Here is a 16828-nt window from a genome sequence, read left to right on the forward strand (position 1 = left end):
AAATGTGCTCTACTTTGACCTTCATCCCCACCCTTTGGTGGGGAGACGGGGAGCAGGGGGAGTACTGAGGATTGAACTCAGGGGAACTCAGCCACTGAGCCACATCCCCAGCCCTATTTTGTATTTTATTTAGAGACAGCATCTCACTGAGTTGCTTAGTGCCTCACTTCTGCTAAGGCTGGCTTTGAACTTGCAATTGTCCTGCCTCAGCCTCCCAAGTCACTAGGATTATAGGCATGTGCCCACCATGCCAGGCTCATCCCTACGCCTTTTAATTTTATTTTGAGACAAGTTCTCACTAAGTTGCACAGGTTGGCCTGGCACCTGCAATCCTCCTGACTCAGGCAAACACCAAGCAAAAAAGAAACCAAGTTGCTGGGATTATAGGCACATGCCACCCATGCTCAGCAGAAGCCACACTCTTGAGGCTCATGAGATGATAAGTGAATAATGAAATGTAAAGTAATTAGAATACAGTTCAAAGTTGACAAAGATGCTAACTTTCTCTCTGATATTCAAGACAATGCCTCCGGCCACATATACTATATAAAATGATCAGGGGAGTGTGAAGTAATGAATTTCAGTTAGCAGGGTGTACTTCCAATTTCCAAATTTAAAACAACTTGAATTTGAATTTTAAAATTTTCAAGAAAATGCCAATACCCGAATAATGCTAACAATCACCAGGAATGAAACAAACCACCAGCCCCAAAGAACCATACCAGCAATAGTAGTGGACACTTCTTACCTATTTCTCCATTCTCCATGGCTCTGATGTCAGGCCGTAACCTGCAGTCAGTCTTAGGAATCACACTCTCCATTTCCTTGTCTACTTCATTCAAAACCATTGCAAAGCTGGTAAAATTATACATCTAACAAGAAGCAAAATGATCAAATTAACATATACCAAAGCATGGCACAAAATGGAAAGCCCTGAGAGAGGCTGATTTGAAAGTGACCCCTCACTTTGATGATCAGGCAACCCTTCTCGGGTCATGTCTACTGTGTTCATTGACTCTGCACCATCCATGGGTACTGGTCTCAAAGCAGGTCACAATACTCTTCCTCTATCAACTTTTAGAACTATCAGCAAAATCAACAGTTAATCTTCCTTCATTAAAATCATTCCGTGCTAGGTATGAAAGGCTTATTGACAAGGCTTCATCAGTGTGTATTTGACAAGGGCCAGTCTTATGCCTGAGTAACACGGGAAAGCCCAGAGAGGGCTTTCACCACCCTACATGTCTTTCAGCCAGCACCAGACAGGATGGACAATGACATGATGCCAGGCCTCTGGTTAAGGACGACAAGCAGCACACAGGGAACAACTGAAGGACATTCAAGTAACATGACCATGTCTCACATGTCTCACGGGAACCCGCAAAGCTGGTCATCAACAATGCAGCCACATCCAGTAAGGCTGGGCTCACCTGGGCAGAATTTGGAGGCCGAGGGGCTATTCGCCACAGGAGAACACTTCCAGGGATAACAAAGACACTTTCAGAATCTGGCATTGGCATTTCATCAGACTCCTCAGAAGTGCTCATCTAGAAAACCAGCAGACGAACAACATTTAAGTAAAAAGTTTTAAAATATGCATATACACTTATGAATAATAAAATAAACACCATTTACTGCACAACACTAGAAACAAAACTGCAGGAGGGTAGAGACACCATGACCTTTTTTCTTTTTATGCTGCAAAAAGTTTTATTTTCATCTGGTCTGAGGCTGAGAAGAAGGCGCTAGGAATGCAGAGCGCTCATGGGTGCTGGCTGATTGTGCTCCACAGTATGCCTTTGGAAGAGCTGCTCTCCCAGCTGGCCTGTGGGGGTAAAGACAGCGGCCACCATCCTCCTCATGAGCTCCACTGCCTCACCAGGAAGCGGTTCTCCAGAAGTCAAAAAGATGGGTTTGCATGGACAGAGCCCTGGGCACGAAGATGCAAAAAGACCTGGTTTAGACCCTAGCAGCAGAGTTTTACCCATTCCTCTTCAGGAGATGCTCAGCGTAGGAGGCCTGCAGATGTAAACAGATCAGAGGGCTAAAGGGCCTCGACCTTGGTGGGATGATTCGGATGAATGTGGAAGGTCATGTTTGTCAGCAATGAGGAACTAACCACAAAACACAGGGTTGGTGGGTTCTAGGAGGAGAAGATGGGTGATTAGATGGTCCTGGAGGTTGTGAGTGGAAAGGAGAATGCAAGGTATTTGGAGGCTGGAAAGGAGGGAGTTCCCAGGGGCTATTCTGTCCAAACACGGTTGAAGTAAGAGACGGATGTGCAGGACTGCCAGGCATCTGCAACACAATGACTTTCTAATTCTAATATCCTCACCTTCTCACGTTGGAAAAGACTGAGCAAGTGCTGTGTGTACAGAGCTGCGTGTGCTACCTAGTGTCATCTACATTCAAGGCACCGTCACCAGCCCTCTCTACCACCGTACATTATGTTTTTAAAGCTTCTGATTTTTTAAAAGACAAAATAATTCACTTGACAATCACTGAGAACCTTCTCAATGCACAGCACTAGGATGCAGAAACACTGGAACTGCCTGACTTTTGAGGAACTTCATACACTAGAGGCACAGCCAACAAGGCAACATTCCGAGAAAGACAAAACATTACATCCTGGGGTGCTTGATAAACTCATCAGTGACACAAACCCAGTAAGGATCCTGAATGCGTCTGATTAAAAAAGAATTTAAAAAGATGTTAGGCTAAGAAGGAAACCAACATTTCCTTTGGTGACCCACCCTTTGGGCCAGAGCTAGGCAAGGTGCTCTGCACATTCAGTCTTTATGCAACAGGCCCCCAGGAGGAGCTACTATACCACCGTGGTGTACATGAAGAACTCCAGGCTTTGGAAGTTTATAAGATTCCCAACATCACAGTTAACAAATCTGAAGTCATGCTGTGAGACACTCAGTGAAACTATGATTTAAACAGCAAGCAGGTGACATCATTGATGATAAAAGCCTCTCCAGCATGTGATATGCTCAGGAACCTCAGAAATCCAAGGGAGGGAGATGTACAGGACAGAGAGAGCAGACAAGAAGTGAACGTGCGAGGGAAAGCCACTGTTCTACAAAGACTGACGAAGGATTCATGAGACACGGGGATATTCTCTGGAATTTTGCCAATGTCATGTGCTATCCACGCTCTGGGAAAGAGGGCTGAAGTGTGCAGGTGAGGCTGTCTTCACCATGCTGCCTTCTAACTGGCAGGAGCTACGGCCAAGGAGTCTGTGTCAAGGGTCCCAGGATCCTGGGACATTTTCTTCTCCAGTCCCTTGGATTTCCTGGCAGTTGCAGAGAACAGTTAGTACACCTCACAGGATGAGGCAAGGGTAGGAAGGAACATTGGCTGTGAGAGAAAAGTAGAACTGTGGACACAGGGAAATAGAAAAATGTCCAAGCCACAGGAAAGCAGCAGACCCTGGCCATTCCACAAAACTCTTCATCTCAGAAAAGAGCTCTGAATCAAACAATATTGCCCTATGTAAATTTATGATTTTCAATTAAAATAAAAAAAAAAATAAAGTCATTTCTTAGAAAAAAAAAAAGAAAAGAGCTCAATTTACAAAGAAAGTCACTAATAAATGAAATGTCTGCTTTTGAGAAAATGAAGGCTTTTTAAGCTTTTGCACACATAAGAAACATGCAAAGAGCACCAGAAATAGCGATTTGCAGGTCTAATGGAGGCCCAGGATCCTGCATTTGTAACACTCTCTGAGGCAATGCCTCAGTTACCAGTTCCAGGACATACTTCCAGCAGAGAGACTGTCCTGAGCCTTTTAATCCACTAACTCATCCAACTAGAAGGTGCTGTCATGATCTATGTTTCACAAACGAAGGTAGCAAGGCAGAGGGATGAGAAACTGGCCTAAGCTTGCCCTGCTCACAAGTGGTGGAGACTGGATTCCAACCCAGAGTCTCTGCCCAGACAATCAGGCTAGCTACCAGAAAGGAGTGGTCCTCAAGCAAGTATTTCCTGGCCAAACAGGTGCATGCTTTCTTTAGCTCTCAGTGGTTCTGACTGGAGTGAAGAGATAGGAGCCTGCCTGGGCCAGGCAGCAAGAAGCTAAATGCCTTTGCCATGGGAAGTTCTGTCGGAACACTGACTGACCCACGAAGAGGGAAGTGCACTGTGAAGAGCGGAGGAGTCCAATGATGGCACCTTCAACCACCAGGCCTTCACCTCGGTGACCGAAGATAAGGAAGAAACCAGCAAGGTGGATAAACATGAAAACGTCAGAGGTCATTTTGGAGGAAATTTTACCTATTCTAATAATTTCAACTTCTAACTCACATAAACAGTAAGAAAATTTGCCTAGGGTGAGCTCCAACTTTCAAAAATGCTGTGAATTAAACCGAAGCCCCACAGAGAATTGCTACACAGTTGCAAGTGTTTCACAGCCTCATCTTATATAAGATCACATCAAACATTTGCTACTAAGGCAGATACTCCCTCATTTAAAAGAAGAAGAATGACATGCATTAGCAACACCAAAAAAGAAAGGTCAAACTGTGACCCAATAACAGGCCACTTCCAAAAGGATTAGTACCAATGTGAGAGTCCAGTTACTCCTTGATACCACCTTACAGGATGTTCACCTGTTTGCTGTTCTTCTTCTCTTCAGTGTTTTTCTTATCATTCTTTTTGTAAGCATCGAAAGTAGCAGGGTCGACACTGTACAGACACTCAGTCCACTTCCCATAGAGAGCACAGAGCTTCTTTTTACTGTGAAGAGAAACTGATGTTTAGCCAACAAACCAGTTTTGTTGTCACCAAATATTAATATGAAGTTTTTTGTGACTCAAATTCTTTCAAGAAACAGTTATTTCCTTGTTTTCTATTTGTTAGAATGCTAGCTTTTTAAGATTATGACAGATTTTAATACTGACATCTAGTGAATAACATCTATGCTACTAAACATTTAAAATGAAAATGAGGCCTTTTTTGAGTGCAGATTGCTCACTGTCAGGCACCTATCATCCGCCATTTGCCTGCCTCTCGCCTGTCCACCGCCTGCCTTACACCTATCCATCACCCAACACACAAGGTTCACCTCCCGATCATCCAACAACAGTCAGCAAACTGATCGCCGACCGCCAGTGGAGCACCAGCTGCCTGCTGTTGCCTGGAAGTTCTCTGTCGCAGTACCTGCAGGTTTGATTACACGTGGCTGCTGCCATTTTGAGACAACAGCCAGGCCCTGTAGGACCCCTGGCCGGACTGACTGAGCCCTGTCTCCAGGATCCCTCAGCCTGACCGATTACTCCCTGCCTCTGGGGCCCTCACATCGACTGACCCCCAGACCAACTGACTGCGCCCTATCACCGGGACCCCAGACCGACTGATTGCACCCGGCCTCCAGGATCCCACAACCACACCAAACACACCCGACCTCCAGGACCCCTGCCTGACCAACCGCATCCCGCCTCCAGGACCTTCAGCTGACCATGTCCACACCCTGAGCTGCAGCTCTCCATCTGCCAACACATTTGGAAGCCAGAACGGCCATCTTGGATAATCCTGGAAGCTGGAGCTCCGATCTTTAGGTGGGGCAAATCCCATCCTGAGAAACCTGCTGGAGGCTTGAAGCTCATTGTCAGGTACCTCTCATGCATCAGGCCACTGAACACTGGGAGGTTTCATTACTTTATGACTGTCATACTATAGATTTTCTTTTTTCTCCTTATTGAAAAAATTTAAGTTTTTAATTCTTTACTTTTCTTGCTCTCTTTTCCTTTTGCTTATCTGTTCCTTCAGAGTCTCTTTCTCCCTTTTTTGCATGCGAATATCCAATTTATTTTGATTACATTCTCACCCTATTTTCTAGAACTTCTGTATATTCTTTTCTTATCCCATTAACAGCCACATTCTACATCCCTCTGCATCCTCTTTGTCCTCCATTAGAAACTGCAGACCTTACTGCAAACCTGTTTATTTTACCAAAGATGATATTTGAACTCATTCTGTTTATTATGACAATTTTGTTATTGTCCTCATAGGGTCTATTTAGTCTAGGATTGCACAGTGTCTGAATTGGGCACTGCTAATATTGATCTCCTCTTAAAAAAAGGGTTTAGGAAACCTATAGGGCCACTATAAGCCTATAGGGGGAAATGTGCAATACCCCAGTTCTGCACTGCTAGAGGGGAAGATACATGAACAACATGAAAAAACAAGGAAAGAAAATGATCCAAACAAATCTAGATTCTATATTAATAGACTCCAATGACAGTATGGTAGAAGAAATGTCAGAAAAAGACTTCAGATTATACATGATTAAGATGATTTGCGAAGCAAAAGATGAGATAAGAGAGCAAATGCAGGCAATGAATGATAATACCAATAAGCTGAAAGAACATCTGGGAGAAGCAAAAGATCATTTCAACAAAGAGATAGAGATTCTCAAAAAAAAAAAAAAGGAAATCCATGAAATGAAGGAGACAATAAACCAAATAAAAAACTCAATGGAAAGCATCACCAAAAGACTAGACCACTTGGAAGACAGAACCTCAGACAATGAAGATAAAATATTTAATCTTGAAAATAAAGTTGCCTAAACAGAGAAGATGGTAAGAAATCATGAACAGAATCTCCAAGAACTATGGGACATCATGAAAAGACCAAATTTAAGAATTATTGGGATTGAGGAAGGCACAGAGATACAAACCAAAGGAATGAACAACCTATTCAATGAAATAATATCAGAAAATTACCCAAACCTGAAGAATGAAATGGAAAATCAAATACAAGAGGCTTACAGAACACCAAAAGCACAGAATCATAACAGATCCACACCAAGGCACATTATAATGAAAATGCCTAACATTCAAAATAAAGATAGGATTTTGAAGGCCATGAGAGAAAAGCATCATACATATAGGGGGAGACCAATATGGATAGCAGCCGACTTCTCAACCCAAACTCTAAAAGCTAGAAGGGACTGGAACAACATATTTCAAGCTCTGAAAGAACATGGTTGCCAACCAAGAATCCTATACCTAGCAAAACTAACTTTCGGATTTGAAGATGAAATAAAATCCTTCCATTATAAACAAAAGTTAAAAGAATTTACAAATAGAAAGCCTGCACTACAGAATGTTCTCAACAGAATATTCCATGAGGAGGAAATGAAAAAAACAACAATGTAGGTCAGGAAAGGGAGGAACTACCTTAGTAAAAAACCACTCAAAGGAGAAACCAAGCCAAGTTAAAAACCAAAAATAAGTCAAATGACTGGGAATACAAATCATATGTCAATAATAACCTTGAACATTAATGGCCTAAACTTATCAATCAAAAGACACAGATTGGCAGAATGGATTAAAAAGAAACAATGTGCTGCCTGCAAGAGACTCATCTCATAGAAAAAGACAACCACAGACTAAAGGTGAAAGGATGGGAAAAAACCTACCACACACATGGTCTCAGTAAAAAAGCGGGGGTTTCCATCCTTATATCAGATAAAGTGGACTTCAAGCCAAAGTTACTCAGAAGGGATAAAGAGGGACATTTCATACTGCTTAAGGGAACCATAAATCAGGAAGACATAATGATAGTAAATATTTATGCCCCAAACAATGGTGCATCCCTGTACATCAAACAAATCCTTCTCAATTTCAGGAATCACATAGATCACAACACAATAATTCTGGGTGACTTTAACGCACCACTGTCACCACTAGATAGATCTTCCAAACAAAATCCAACCAAAGAAACCATAGAACTCAATAACACAATCAATAACCTAGACTTAATAGACATATATAGAATATTCCATCCATCAACAAGTGGATTCACTTTCTTCTCAGCAGCACACGGAACCTTCTCGAAAATAGACCATATGTTATGCCACAAAGCAGCCCTTAGGAAATGCAAAAAATTAGAGATACTGCCTTGTGTTCTATCAGATCATAATGGACTGAGAATAGAAATCAATGACAAAATAAAAAACAGAAATTACTCCAACACCTGGAGACTAAATAATATGCTATTGAATGAAACATGGATAACAAAAAACATCAGGGAGGAGATAAAAAAATTCTTAGAGGTCAATGAGAACAATGATACAACACATCAAAATCTCTGGGACACTATGAAAGTGGTACTAAAAGGAAAATTCATTGCATGGAGCACATTCCAGAAAAGAATGAAAAGTCAACAACTAAATGACCTAACGTTACAGCTCAAAGCCCTAGAGAAAGAAGAACAGAATAACAGCAAAAGTAGTAGAAGACAGGAAATAATTAAAATCAGAGCTGAAATCAATGAAATTGAAACAAAAGTAACAATTCAAAAATTGACAAAACAAAAAGTTGGTTCTTTGAGAAAGTAAACAAAATAGACAAACCCTTAGCCACACTAACAAAGAGAAGGAGAGAGAACACTCAAATTACTAAAATTCGTGATGAAAAAGGAAATATCACAACAGACACCACTGAGATACAGAACATAATGAGAAGCTACTTTGAACATCTGTATTCCAACAAAATAGAAACTACTGAAGACATTAACAAATTTCTAGAGACATATGCTCCTCCCAAACTGAACCAGGAGGACATACACAATTTAAACAGATCAATATCAAGCAATGAAATAGAAGAAGCCATTAAAAATCTACCATCCAATAAAAGCCCAGGACTAGACGGATTCTCAGCCGAGTTCTACAAGACCTTCAAAGAAGAACTCATTCCAATAGTTCTCAAAGTATTCCAGGAAATAGAAAAGGAGAGTACCCTACCGAACTCATTCTATGAAGCTAATATCACCCTCATACCCAAACCAGGCAAAGACATATTAAGGAAAGAAAATTTTAGACCAATATCCTTGATGAATTTAGATGCTAAGATCCTTAACAAAATATTGGCAAACCGTATCCAAAAACATATTAAGAAAATTGTGCACCATGATCAAGTGGGGTTCGTCCCTGGAATGCAAAGATGGTTTAACATCCATAAATCAATAAACGTAATTCATCATGTCAATAGACTTAAGGATAAGAATCATATGATTGTATCAATTGACGCAGAAAAAGTGTTCGACAAAATACAACACCCCTTCATGCTCAAAACACTAGAAAAAATAGGGATAGTAGGAACATACCTGAACATTGTAAAGGCTATTTATGCTAAGCCCATGGCCAACATCATTCTTAATGGAGAAAAACTGAAACCATTTCCTTTAAAAACGGGAACAAGACAGGGATGTCCTTTTTCACCACTTCTATTCAACATTGTCCTCGAAACTCTAGCCAGAGCAATTAGGCAGACTAAAGAAATTAAAGGGATACGAATAGGATCCAAAAATCTCCTCCAGAAAACTTCTAGACCTCATCAATGAATTCAGCAAAATAACAGGCTATAAAATCAACATGCATAAATCTAAAGCATTTTTATACGCAAGCGACGAAACGGCTGAAAGGGAAATGAGGAAAACAACCCCATTTGCAATAGCCTCAAAAAAAATAAAATACTTGGGAATCAATCTAACCAAAGAGGTAAAAGATCTCTACAATGAAAAGTACAAAATATTGAAGAAAGAAATTGAGGAAGACCTTAGAAGATGGAAAGATCTCCCATGTTCTTGGATAGGCAGAACTAATATTGTCAAAATGGTCATACTACCAAAAGTGCTATACAGATTCAATGCAATTCCAATTAAAATCCCAATGACGTACCTTACAGAAATAGAGCAAGCAATCATGAAATTCATCTGGAAGAATAAGAAACCCAGAATAGCTAAAGCAATCCTTAGCAGGAAGAATGAAACAGGGGGTAGGGTATCGCAATACCAGAACTGCAACTATACTACAAAGAAATAGTAACAAAAGCGGCATGGTATTGGCACCAAAATAGACAGGTAAATCAATGGTACAGAATAGAGGACACAGACACAAACCCAAATAAATACAATTTTCTCATACTAGACAAAGGTGCCAAAAATATGCAATGGAGAAAAGATAGCCTCTTCAACAAATGGTGCTGGGAAAACTGGAAATCCATATGCAACAGAATGAAACTAAACCCCTATCTCTCACCCTGCACAAAAATCAACTCACAATGGATCAAGAACCTTGAAATCAGACCAGAGATCCTTCATCTTATAGAAGAAAAACAGGTCCAAATCTTCACCTTGTTGGCTTAGGATCAGACTTCCTTAACAGGACTCCCATAGCACAAGAAATAAAAGCAAGAATCAATAACTGGGATAGATTCAAACTAAATAGCTTTCTCTCAGCAAAGGAAACTATCAGCAATGCGAAGAGAGAGCCTACAGAGTGGGAGAAAATCTTTGCCAATCATACTTCAGATAGAGCACTAGTTTCCAGAATATATAAAGAACTCAAAAAACTCTACACCAAGAATACAAATAACCCAATCAACAAATGGGCTAAGGATATGAACAAACACTTCACAGAAGATCTACAAGCAATCAACAAACATATGAAAAAATGTTCACCATCTTTAGTAATAAGAGAAATGCAAATCAAAACTACACTAAGATTCTATCTCACCCCAATTAGAATGGCAATTATCAAGAATACAAGCAACAATAGGTGTTGGAGAGGATGTGGGAAAAAGGTACACTCATACATTGCTGGTGGGGTTGCAAATTAGTGCAGCCACTCTGGAAAACAGTGTGGAGATTCCTTAGAAAACTTGGAATGGACCCACCATTTGACCCAGGTATCCCACACCTCGGCCTATACCCAAAGGACTTAAAATCAGCATACTACAGAGATACAGCCACATCAATGTTCATAGCTGCTCAATTTACAATAGCCAGACTATGGAACCAACCTAGATGTCCTTCAATTGATGAATGGATAAAGAATCTGTGATATATATATACAATGGAATATTACTCAGCTATAAAGAATGATAAAATTATGGCATTTGCAGGCAAATGGATGAAACTGGAGAATATCATGCTAAGTGAGATAAGCCAATCTCAAAAATCCAAAAGACGAATGATCTCACTGATAAGTGGATGATGACACATAATGGGGGGTGGGAGGGTGGCAAGAATGGAGGAAGAAGGGACTGTATAGAGGGAAAAGAGGGGTGGGAGGAGTTGGGGGAAGGAAAACAATAACGGAATGAATCAAACATTACCCTATGTAAATGTATGATTACGCAAATAGTATGGCTGTTACTCCATGTACAAACAGAAACAACATATATCCCATTTGTTTACAATAAAAATAAAAAATAAAATAAAATGAAAATGAAACTTTACCTTTTGTCTTGAATGTAGCCTTCAACCTTGTGTAATTCCTTTCCAAAAAGGCCACATGGCTTAAAATTCAACACACATTTGTCCCCAGTCCTAGGAATGAAATATCAAGTTCAGATTACCATTTAACACTACAGAATAGTAAGTCTGTAATCTTTCTGGCAGTTAATTGCTTCTTACTGATTTTCTGTATAGGCCAGGCTCCATATAGATATTGATTAATTCTCTATCAGTACTATACCCATAAAGGAAAGGTTGGTGAGGTTCATCAAGAATAAGCAAACTGCTGGGTGTGGTTGTGCATGCCTGTAATCCCAATGGCTCCGGAGGCTGAGGCAGTAGGATTGTGAGTTCAAAGCCAGCCTCAGCAAAAATGAGGCACTAAGAACTCGGTGACACCCTGTCTCTAAACATAATACAAAAAGGGCTGAGGATGTGGCTTAGTGGTTCAATGCCCAAGTTCACAAGGTAGAACTCAAACTTTTAAAGTAATTCTTACACTGCTCCCACCTCACCCTATGCTCCCCTATATACATAACACAAAATAAACAACGTAAGAATGAACTGAGGTTGGAATTAAGGTTCGCAGGGGTTGAGGAAGCTCAGAGTTCATTCAGCTTTTCTTAAATCAGAAAGATTTTTTTTTTTTGTACCAGCAATTGCACCCAGGGGTGCTTAACCACTAAGTCACATCCCCAGCCCTTTTTATTTTTTAACTTGAGCCAGAGTTGTCACTAAGTTGCTTAGGGCCTTGCTAAGTTGCTGAGGCTGGCTTTAAACTTGCGACCCTCCTACCTCAGCCTCCCCAGCCACTGGGATTACGGGCATGAGCCACTGCAGCTGGCTTTTAATCAGACACTTTAATGAACACTATTCATTAAATGGATTGGTTCTATGCACTCAAGGGTTACATTGCCCGATTTTGTTTTTGTTTTGAAACAGGTTCTCACTATATTGTGTACGTTGCCCAGGATGGCCTCAAACTCACCATTCTCCAGGCTCAACCTCCCAAGTAGCTGGAACTACTGACCAATATTGCTGCCCTACTGCCTGATTCTTTATTTCAATAGCACTGCTACAGTCTTTTGTCTCCTCCATCCCGCCTTTTTTTTTTTTTTTAATGAAGTCCACTGGAACTGTTTGGTGGAAGCTGACAACACAGGTGAGTACCCTGAAGTGCCTTACTTGTGGTTTGTGATTTCCACATTGCCGTACTGCTCAATCCAGAGTTTACCCACAATGATATTATGCACACAGCAGGTAGGATTTGTCCATGTATATGCTTCATTGTGCCTAAAAAACAAACCCAAACCCACAGAAATAAATGAAAAGTGTCATTTTGCTTAACAGTGTACTTGTTTCAAATGCTTTTACTCAGGATAACAAATTAGGCTCCTTTTTTTTTTTTTTTTTTTTTTTTTTTTTGTGGTGCTGGGGATCAAATCCAGGGCCTTATGCTTGCAAGGCAAGCACTCTACTGACTGAGCTATCTCCCAGGCTTCTCAAAGGAACTAAGTTTTAAGACTTTAAAAACTATTGATATAACACAGTAACACAGGTATCAACTGTATATAACTATTGTTTTAAAAGAAAACAAAAACATAAGAAAAAATTCTTCCACCAAACTCTAAATAAACTATATATGGGTTGAGTATTTCTAATCCAAAAAGCTGAAATGTAAAAATTTTGAGTGCCAACGTAATGCCCCAAACAAATTGGATTTTGAAGCATTTCAGATTTTGGACTTTCATATTGGGGATATTCACCTGATCAAATCTACACAAACATTCTGAAATCCAAAAGACTCCAAAAATCCAGAATACTTTGGATCTCAAGCATTTCAGGAAAGGGATACTCAACCTGTATATAATCATTTTATGCACTCAAAAAGCTATTGAAACATATGAAAAGTAAAATTAAATTGGAGGTGGAAAGAAAATGAGTCTATTTGGTGCATTGCAGAAGAGCAGCTGCCAGCTCACCAAAAAAAAAAAAAAAAAAAAAAAAACTCATGGAACTGAATAAACTCCAATTTTATATATCTCTTGTTATTTTGCATCTTTGTACATGTATCCTTAGGTACTGTGTTTTTAAAATTTATTTTTATGTATGGAAAAATTAATTTTTGTTGGTGTCCTGTTCTGAGTTTAATGCATACAAAGATCTATGTAATCACTACCAACACAATCAGAATATGGAACAACTCCATCACTTCCCCCAAATTTGCTCATGCTTCCCTTATGCAGTCAGACCTTCCTCTATTCCTAATCCCCAAACCTCTAATTCATCCTGAATCCCTAAACATCTTATCTGTTCTGCAAAACAATAGTTTTCTCTTTATCAGAATGTCTCATAGTAAAATGATATAGTATATAATCTTTTAAGATTAGCTTCTTCAATTTGTAGCATACATTCAGTTATGTTCTTCTATGTATCAGTAATTCATTCTTTTTATTGCTGAGTAGTATTCCTCTGTATGAATATGCCATCGTTTCTTTTACCATCCACCCAGTGAATGGCTTTTAAGTGGTTTTCAGGTTTTGGTGATTGTGAATAATGGCACTATACAAGACTATACAAAGGTTTTGGTGTAGACATACTTTTTCTTTTCTCTAAGGTAGGAGTACTGAATCATGTGGTGACCATATGGTTAACTTTATAAGATATAGCCAAACTGGTCTTGAGAGTGACCCTACCATTTTACATTTCCCACCAACAACATATGAGATTTCTAGTTTACCATACATCCTTGTCAGCACTTTGTACTGTCAGTTTATTATTTTGTCTTTAGCCACTCTGATAGTTGTGTACTCATATCTCATTATGGCTTTAATTTGTATTTCTCTAATTAATGTTATTGAGCATCTTTTCCTATGCTAATTTGCTAGCCACATCTAATGGTGAAGCATCTGTTCACATCTTTTGCCCAATTTCATTCTGTGTGGTTTCTTATTGTTGAGTTTTCAGAGTTCTTTATATATTCTGGACACAAACCCTTTCTTTCAAATATGATTTGTAAATAATTGTGACTGGTCTATACCTTGTTTTTTCATACTATGAATAGTCTCCTTTACAGAGCAAAAGAGATAAACTTAGTTATTACTATTTTATCTTTTACGATCGTGTTTTTGATACTGTATCCATATGATGTCTTTGCCTAATCCAAAGTCCTAAGAATTTCTATTTTCTTCCCAAAGCATTGTAGTTTTATGTTTTACTTTAGTGCATGATCTACTTTGAGTTTAAAGTGTGAGATATGCTGAGTTTCATTTTTTTAACATACAGATATGCACTTGTCCCCATACCAACTGTGGAAATGACTACCCTTCTTACTGCATCAAACTTGCACCTTTGTCAAAAATCAACTGATCATATTTCTGTGGGGTCAATTTCTGGACTCTTCTCTGCTCCACTAATGTATGTGGTCAGACTTGTCGCCAATACCATGAAGTTTGGATTATGAGAGCTTTAAAGTCTTCAAACTGGGTACTGGGAGCCCATCAACCTTGTTTTCCCTTTTCAAAATTGTTTTGGCTGTGCTCTTTGCCTTTCCATATAAAATTAGAATCATCGAGGAATTTTGATCTGGTTGTGCTAATACAGACAGCTTATAGACCAACCAGGGAGAACTGCTACTATAATGAGGCTGCTGAATATACTGAGACACAATATATCTCCCCATCACTCAGGTGTCCTTTAATGACTTTCTTTAGTATCTTGTAGTTTCCAGCAAGTCTGTATTAGCACAGCAAGTCTGTATTTCATTGCCAATGTGCTACTGACTTGTCCTGGTTACTCTATTTCCAATACTATATTTTTCAGTACTAAATTGTCCAGAAATACTTCCATTCTTTGCAAGAATGTCTTTCAATTTCTTCATTTGAGAATGTTCACCTTTACCTCAGGAAGCACAGTTATAACAGCTGCTTTAAAGTTTTTGATGCAAATTTCAATATCTGGGTCATTCTGGGGTGCCTTTTTTACTGTGAGTTGTTAAGGTTTTTCCGTTTCTTGGTATGCCAAATACTTCTAGATTGTATTCTGGACACTTGAATTTATGAGACTCAGTGTCCTCTTAAACTTCTGGAGAAGACTATTCTGATCTGTTTTAGTAGGCAATTAACATAGTTTCAGGTGACAAGTTCTGTCCCTTTTTCTGTGGTCTTTGATTACAGTGTTAGTTTTAATTTTCAAAGTCTTTTGGTGTTATTCAGATTCATTCCTAAGCAGCCACCAGAGCCTGAGGCCACACCAGTGTTCAGAACTTGAGGCCTTTGGTGAGCCATTTCAGGTCATTTCAATGCATGAGTGTAAGGATGGGCTTAGAAAACCATACGCAGGCTTTCAAGGTTCTTCCTGTCTCAAGTTCCCTCCTCTCTGTGCTTTAACCTCCACTCTTGGATATGAGGGTCCTTTCCTCGGGCTGAGCCTCTACTCTACCTCTACGTCCCACAATGAAGCCTTCTTGGACAAGGAGGCAAGAGAAAAGAAGTAACAAGGATTCTCTTCACTCTTTGGGCCACAGGGACCCCTTCATCTAGTTCCTGTGGCCAAGAAGAACTTCTGCTGAGTTTTCAGAACTGGTGTGGCTGTGGTTGCCATACCCTCTATGGGAAAGCAGATGCATGCCCTACAACTTATTATGGAACAAGGTTGGGAAATAGAATTTTTCTGTCTCTATCTACAAGGGATCTTTCTAGATCCTCTGATTAGAAAGAGTTTCTCTGCCCAGTATTACAGCTTGATGCACTGACAGTAAGCCAGGAGGAAGGGGAGGAATCTCACTACCATGTTGGTCTCCAGGATTTGGTTTCTCTTCCTCATCTGCCTTCTTTATTCTCATTCAGAGTCCTTGATTGTTGCTTGTCTTCAGTTCAGGGTTGCAAGTGGTAATCAGTGGGAGGGAGAGGGCAGAGCGCACTTACTCTGCTTTTACTGGATATTTCTTTGAATTTAAAGCTCATCTTGCAAAAGAATAGAACTCCTAACTTAACTAATAGCTAATGAATGCCGCACAATTGTTATTTCATTATTTCTCAAGGCGAATTCAGTTTGAAATGTCTTTAAACGAAACACGGGCAGCATGATACACAGACAGCTTGTGTCATAAGAACCGCCATAGAATGATTAATCCCACTGATCTTAGAAAAGACCCAAACACCATAGTCAAACATCAAGTTAAACATTTTATACACACCCAGATTGACTAACGATGGCTAAGGCCATGCTTCATAAATTCCTTTACACAAAGGCAGACAGTTTGCAATTACAAAGATTGTTTCATTTTCTCCAGCCTTTGAACATTGAGGTCAGGTCTGCGTACGTGTGTGTACGTATATAAGTAGGTATGTATGGAAAGGGCTGAATGACTTGATCAGAACTTACTCAAGGAGCTCCAACGTGATGGTTCCTTTGGGTTCTGCTTCTACACTCTTCCCCCAGAACTTCAGTTTGGGATAGATTGAGCCATGAAAGATAAAATCATTGTTTAACCCTTCTGCATGAAATGCACTGATTGGTGGGTGATGACTGACCTGTTCGGAAATGAGTCTAAATCCAAGGTCATCTCTTAAAAAAAAAA

General features: G+C 39.8%; 1 protein-coding gene across 7 annotated transcripts in view; it reads right to left on the minus strand.

Annotated features, from left to right (window-relative positions):
* OSBPL1A (oxysterol binding protein like 1A) overlaps positions 1 to 16828 on the minus strand; it is a 200196-nt gene that overhangs the window by 5905 nt on the left and 177463 nt on the right. For all 7 annotated transcript variants that reach the window (XM_079108737.1, XM_079108736.1, XM_079108739.1 and 4 more), the window contains 6 exons: positions 16633 to 16815; positions 12433 to 12540; positions 11251 to 11340; positions 4614 to 4740; positions 1431 to 1547; positions 749 to 872 (listed from right to left, as the gene is read on the minus strand). In XM_079108737.1, coding sequence (XP_078964863.1) covers positions 749 to 872; positions 1431 to 1547; positions 4614 to 4740; positions 11251 to 11340; positions 12433 to 12540; positions 16633 to 16815 — 749 coding nt within the window. The remainder of the gene's footprint in view (positions 1 to 748; positions 873 to 1430; positions 1548 to 4613; positions 4741 to 11250; positions 11341 to 12432; positions 12541 to 16632; positions 16816 to 16828) is intronic.

This window comes from Sciurus vulgaris, assembly GCF_902686455.1.
Source record: "Sciurus vulgaris genome assembly, chromosome: 13".
Classification (NCBI taxonomy): domain Eukaryota; kingdom Metazoa; phylum Chordata; class Mammalia; order Rodentia; family Sciuridae; genus Sciurus; species Sciurus vulgaris.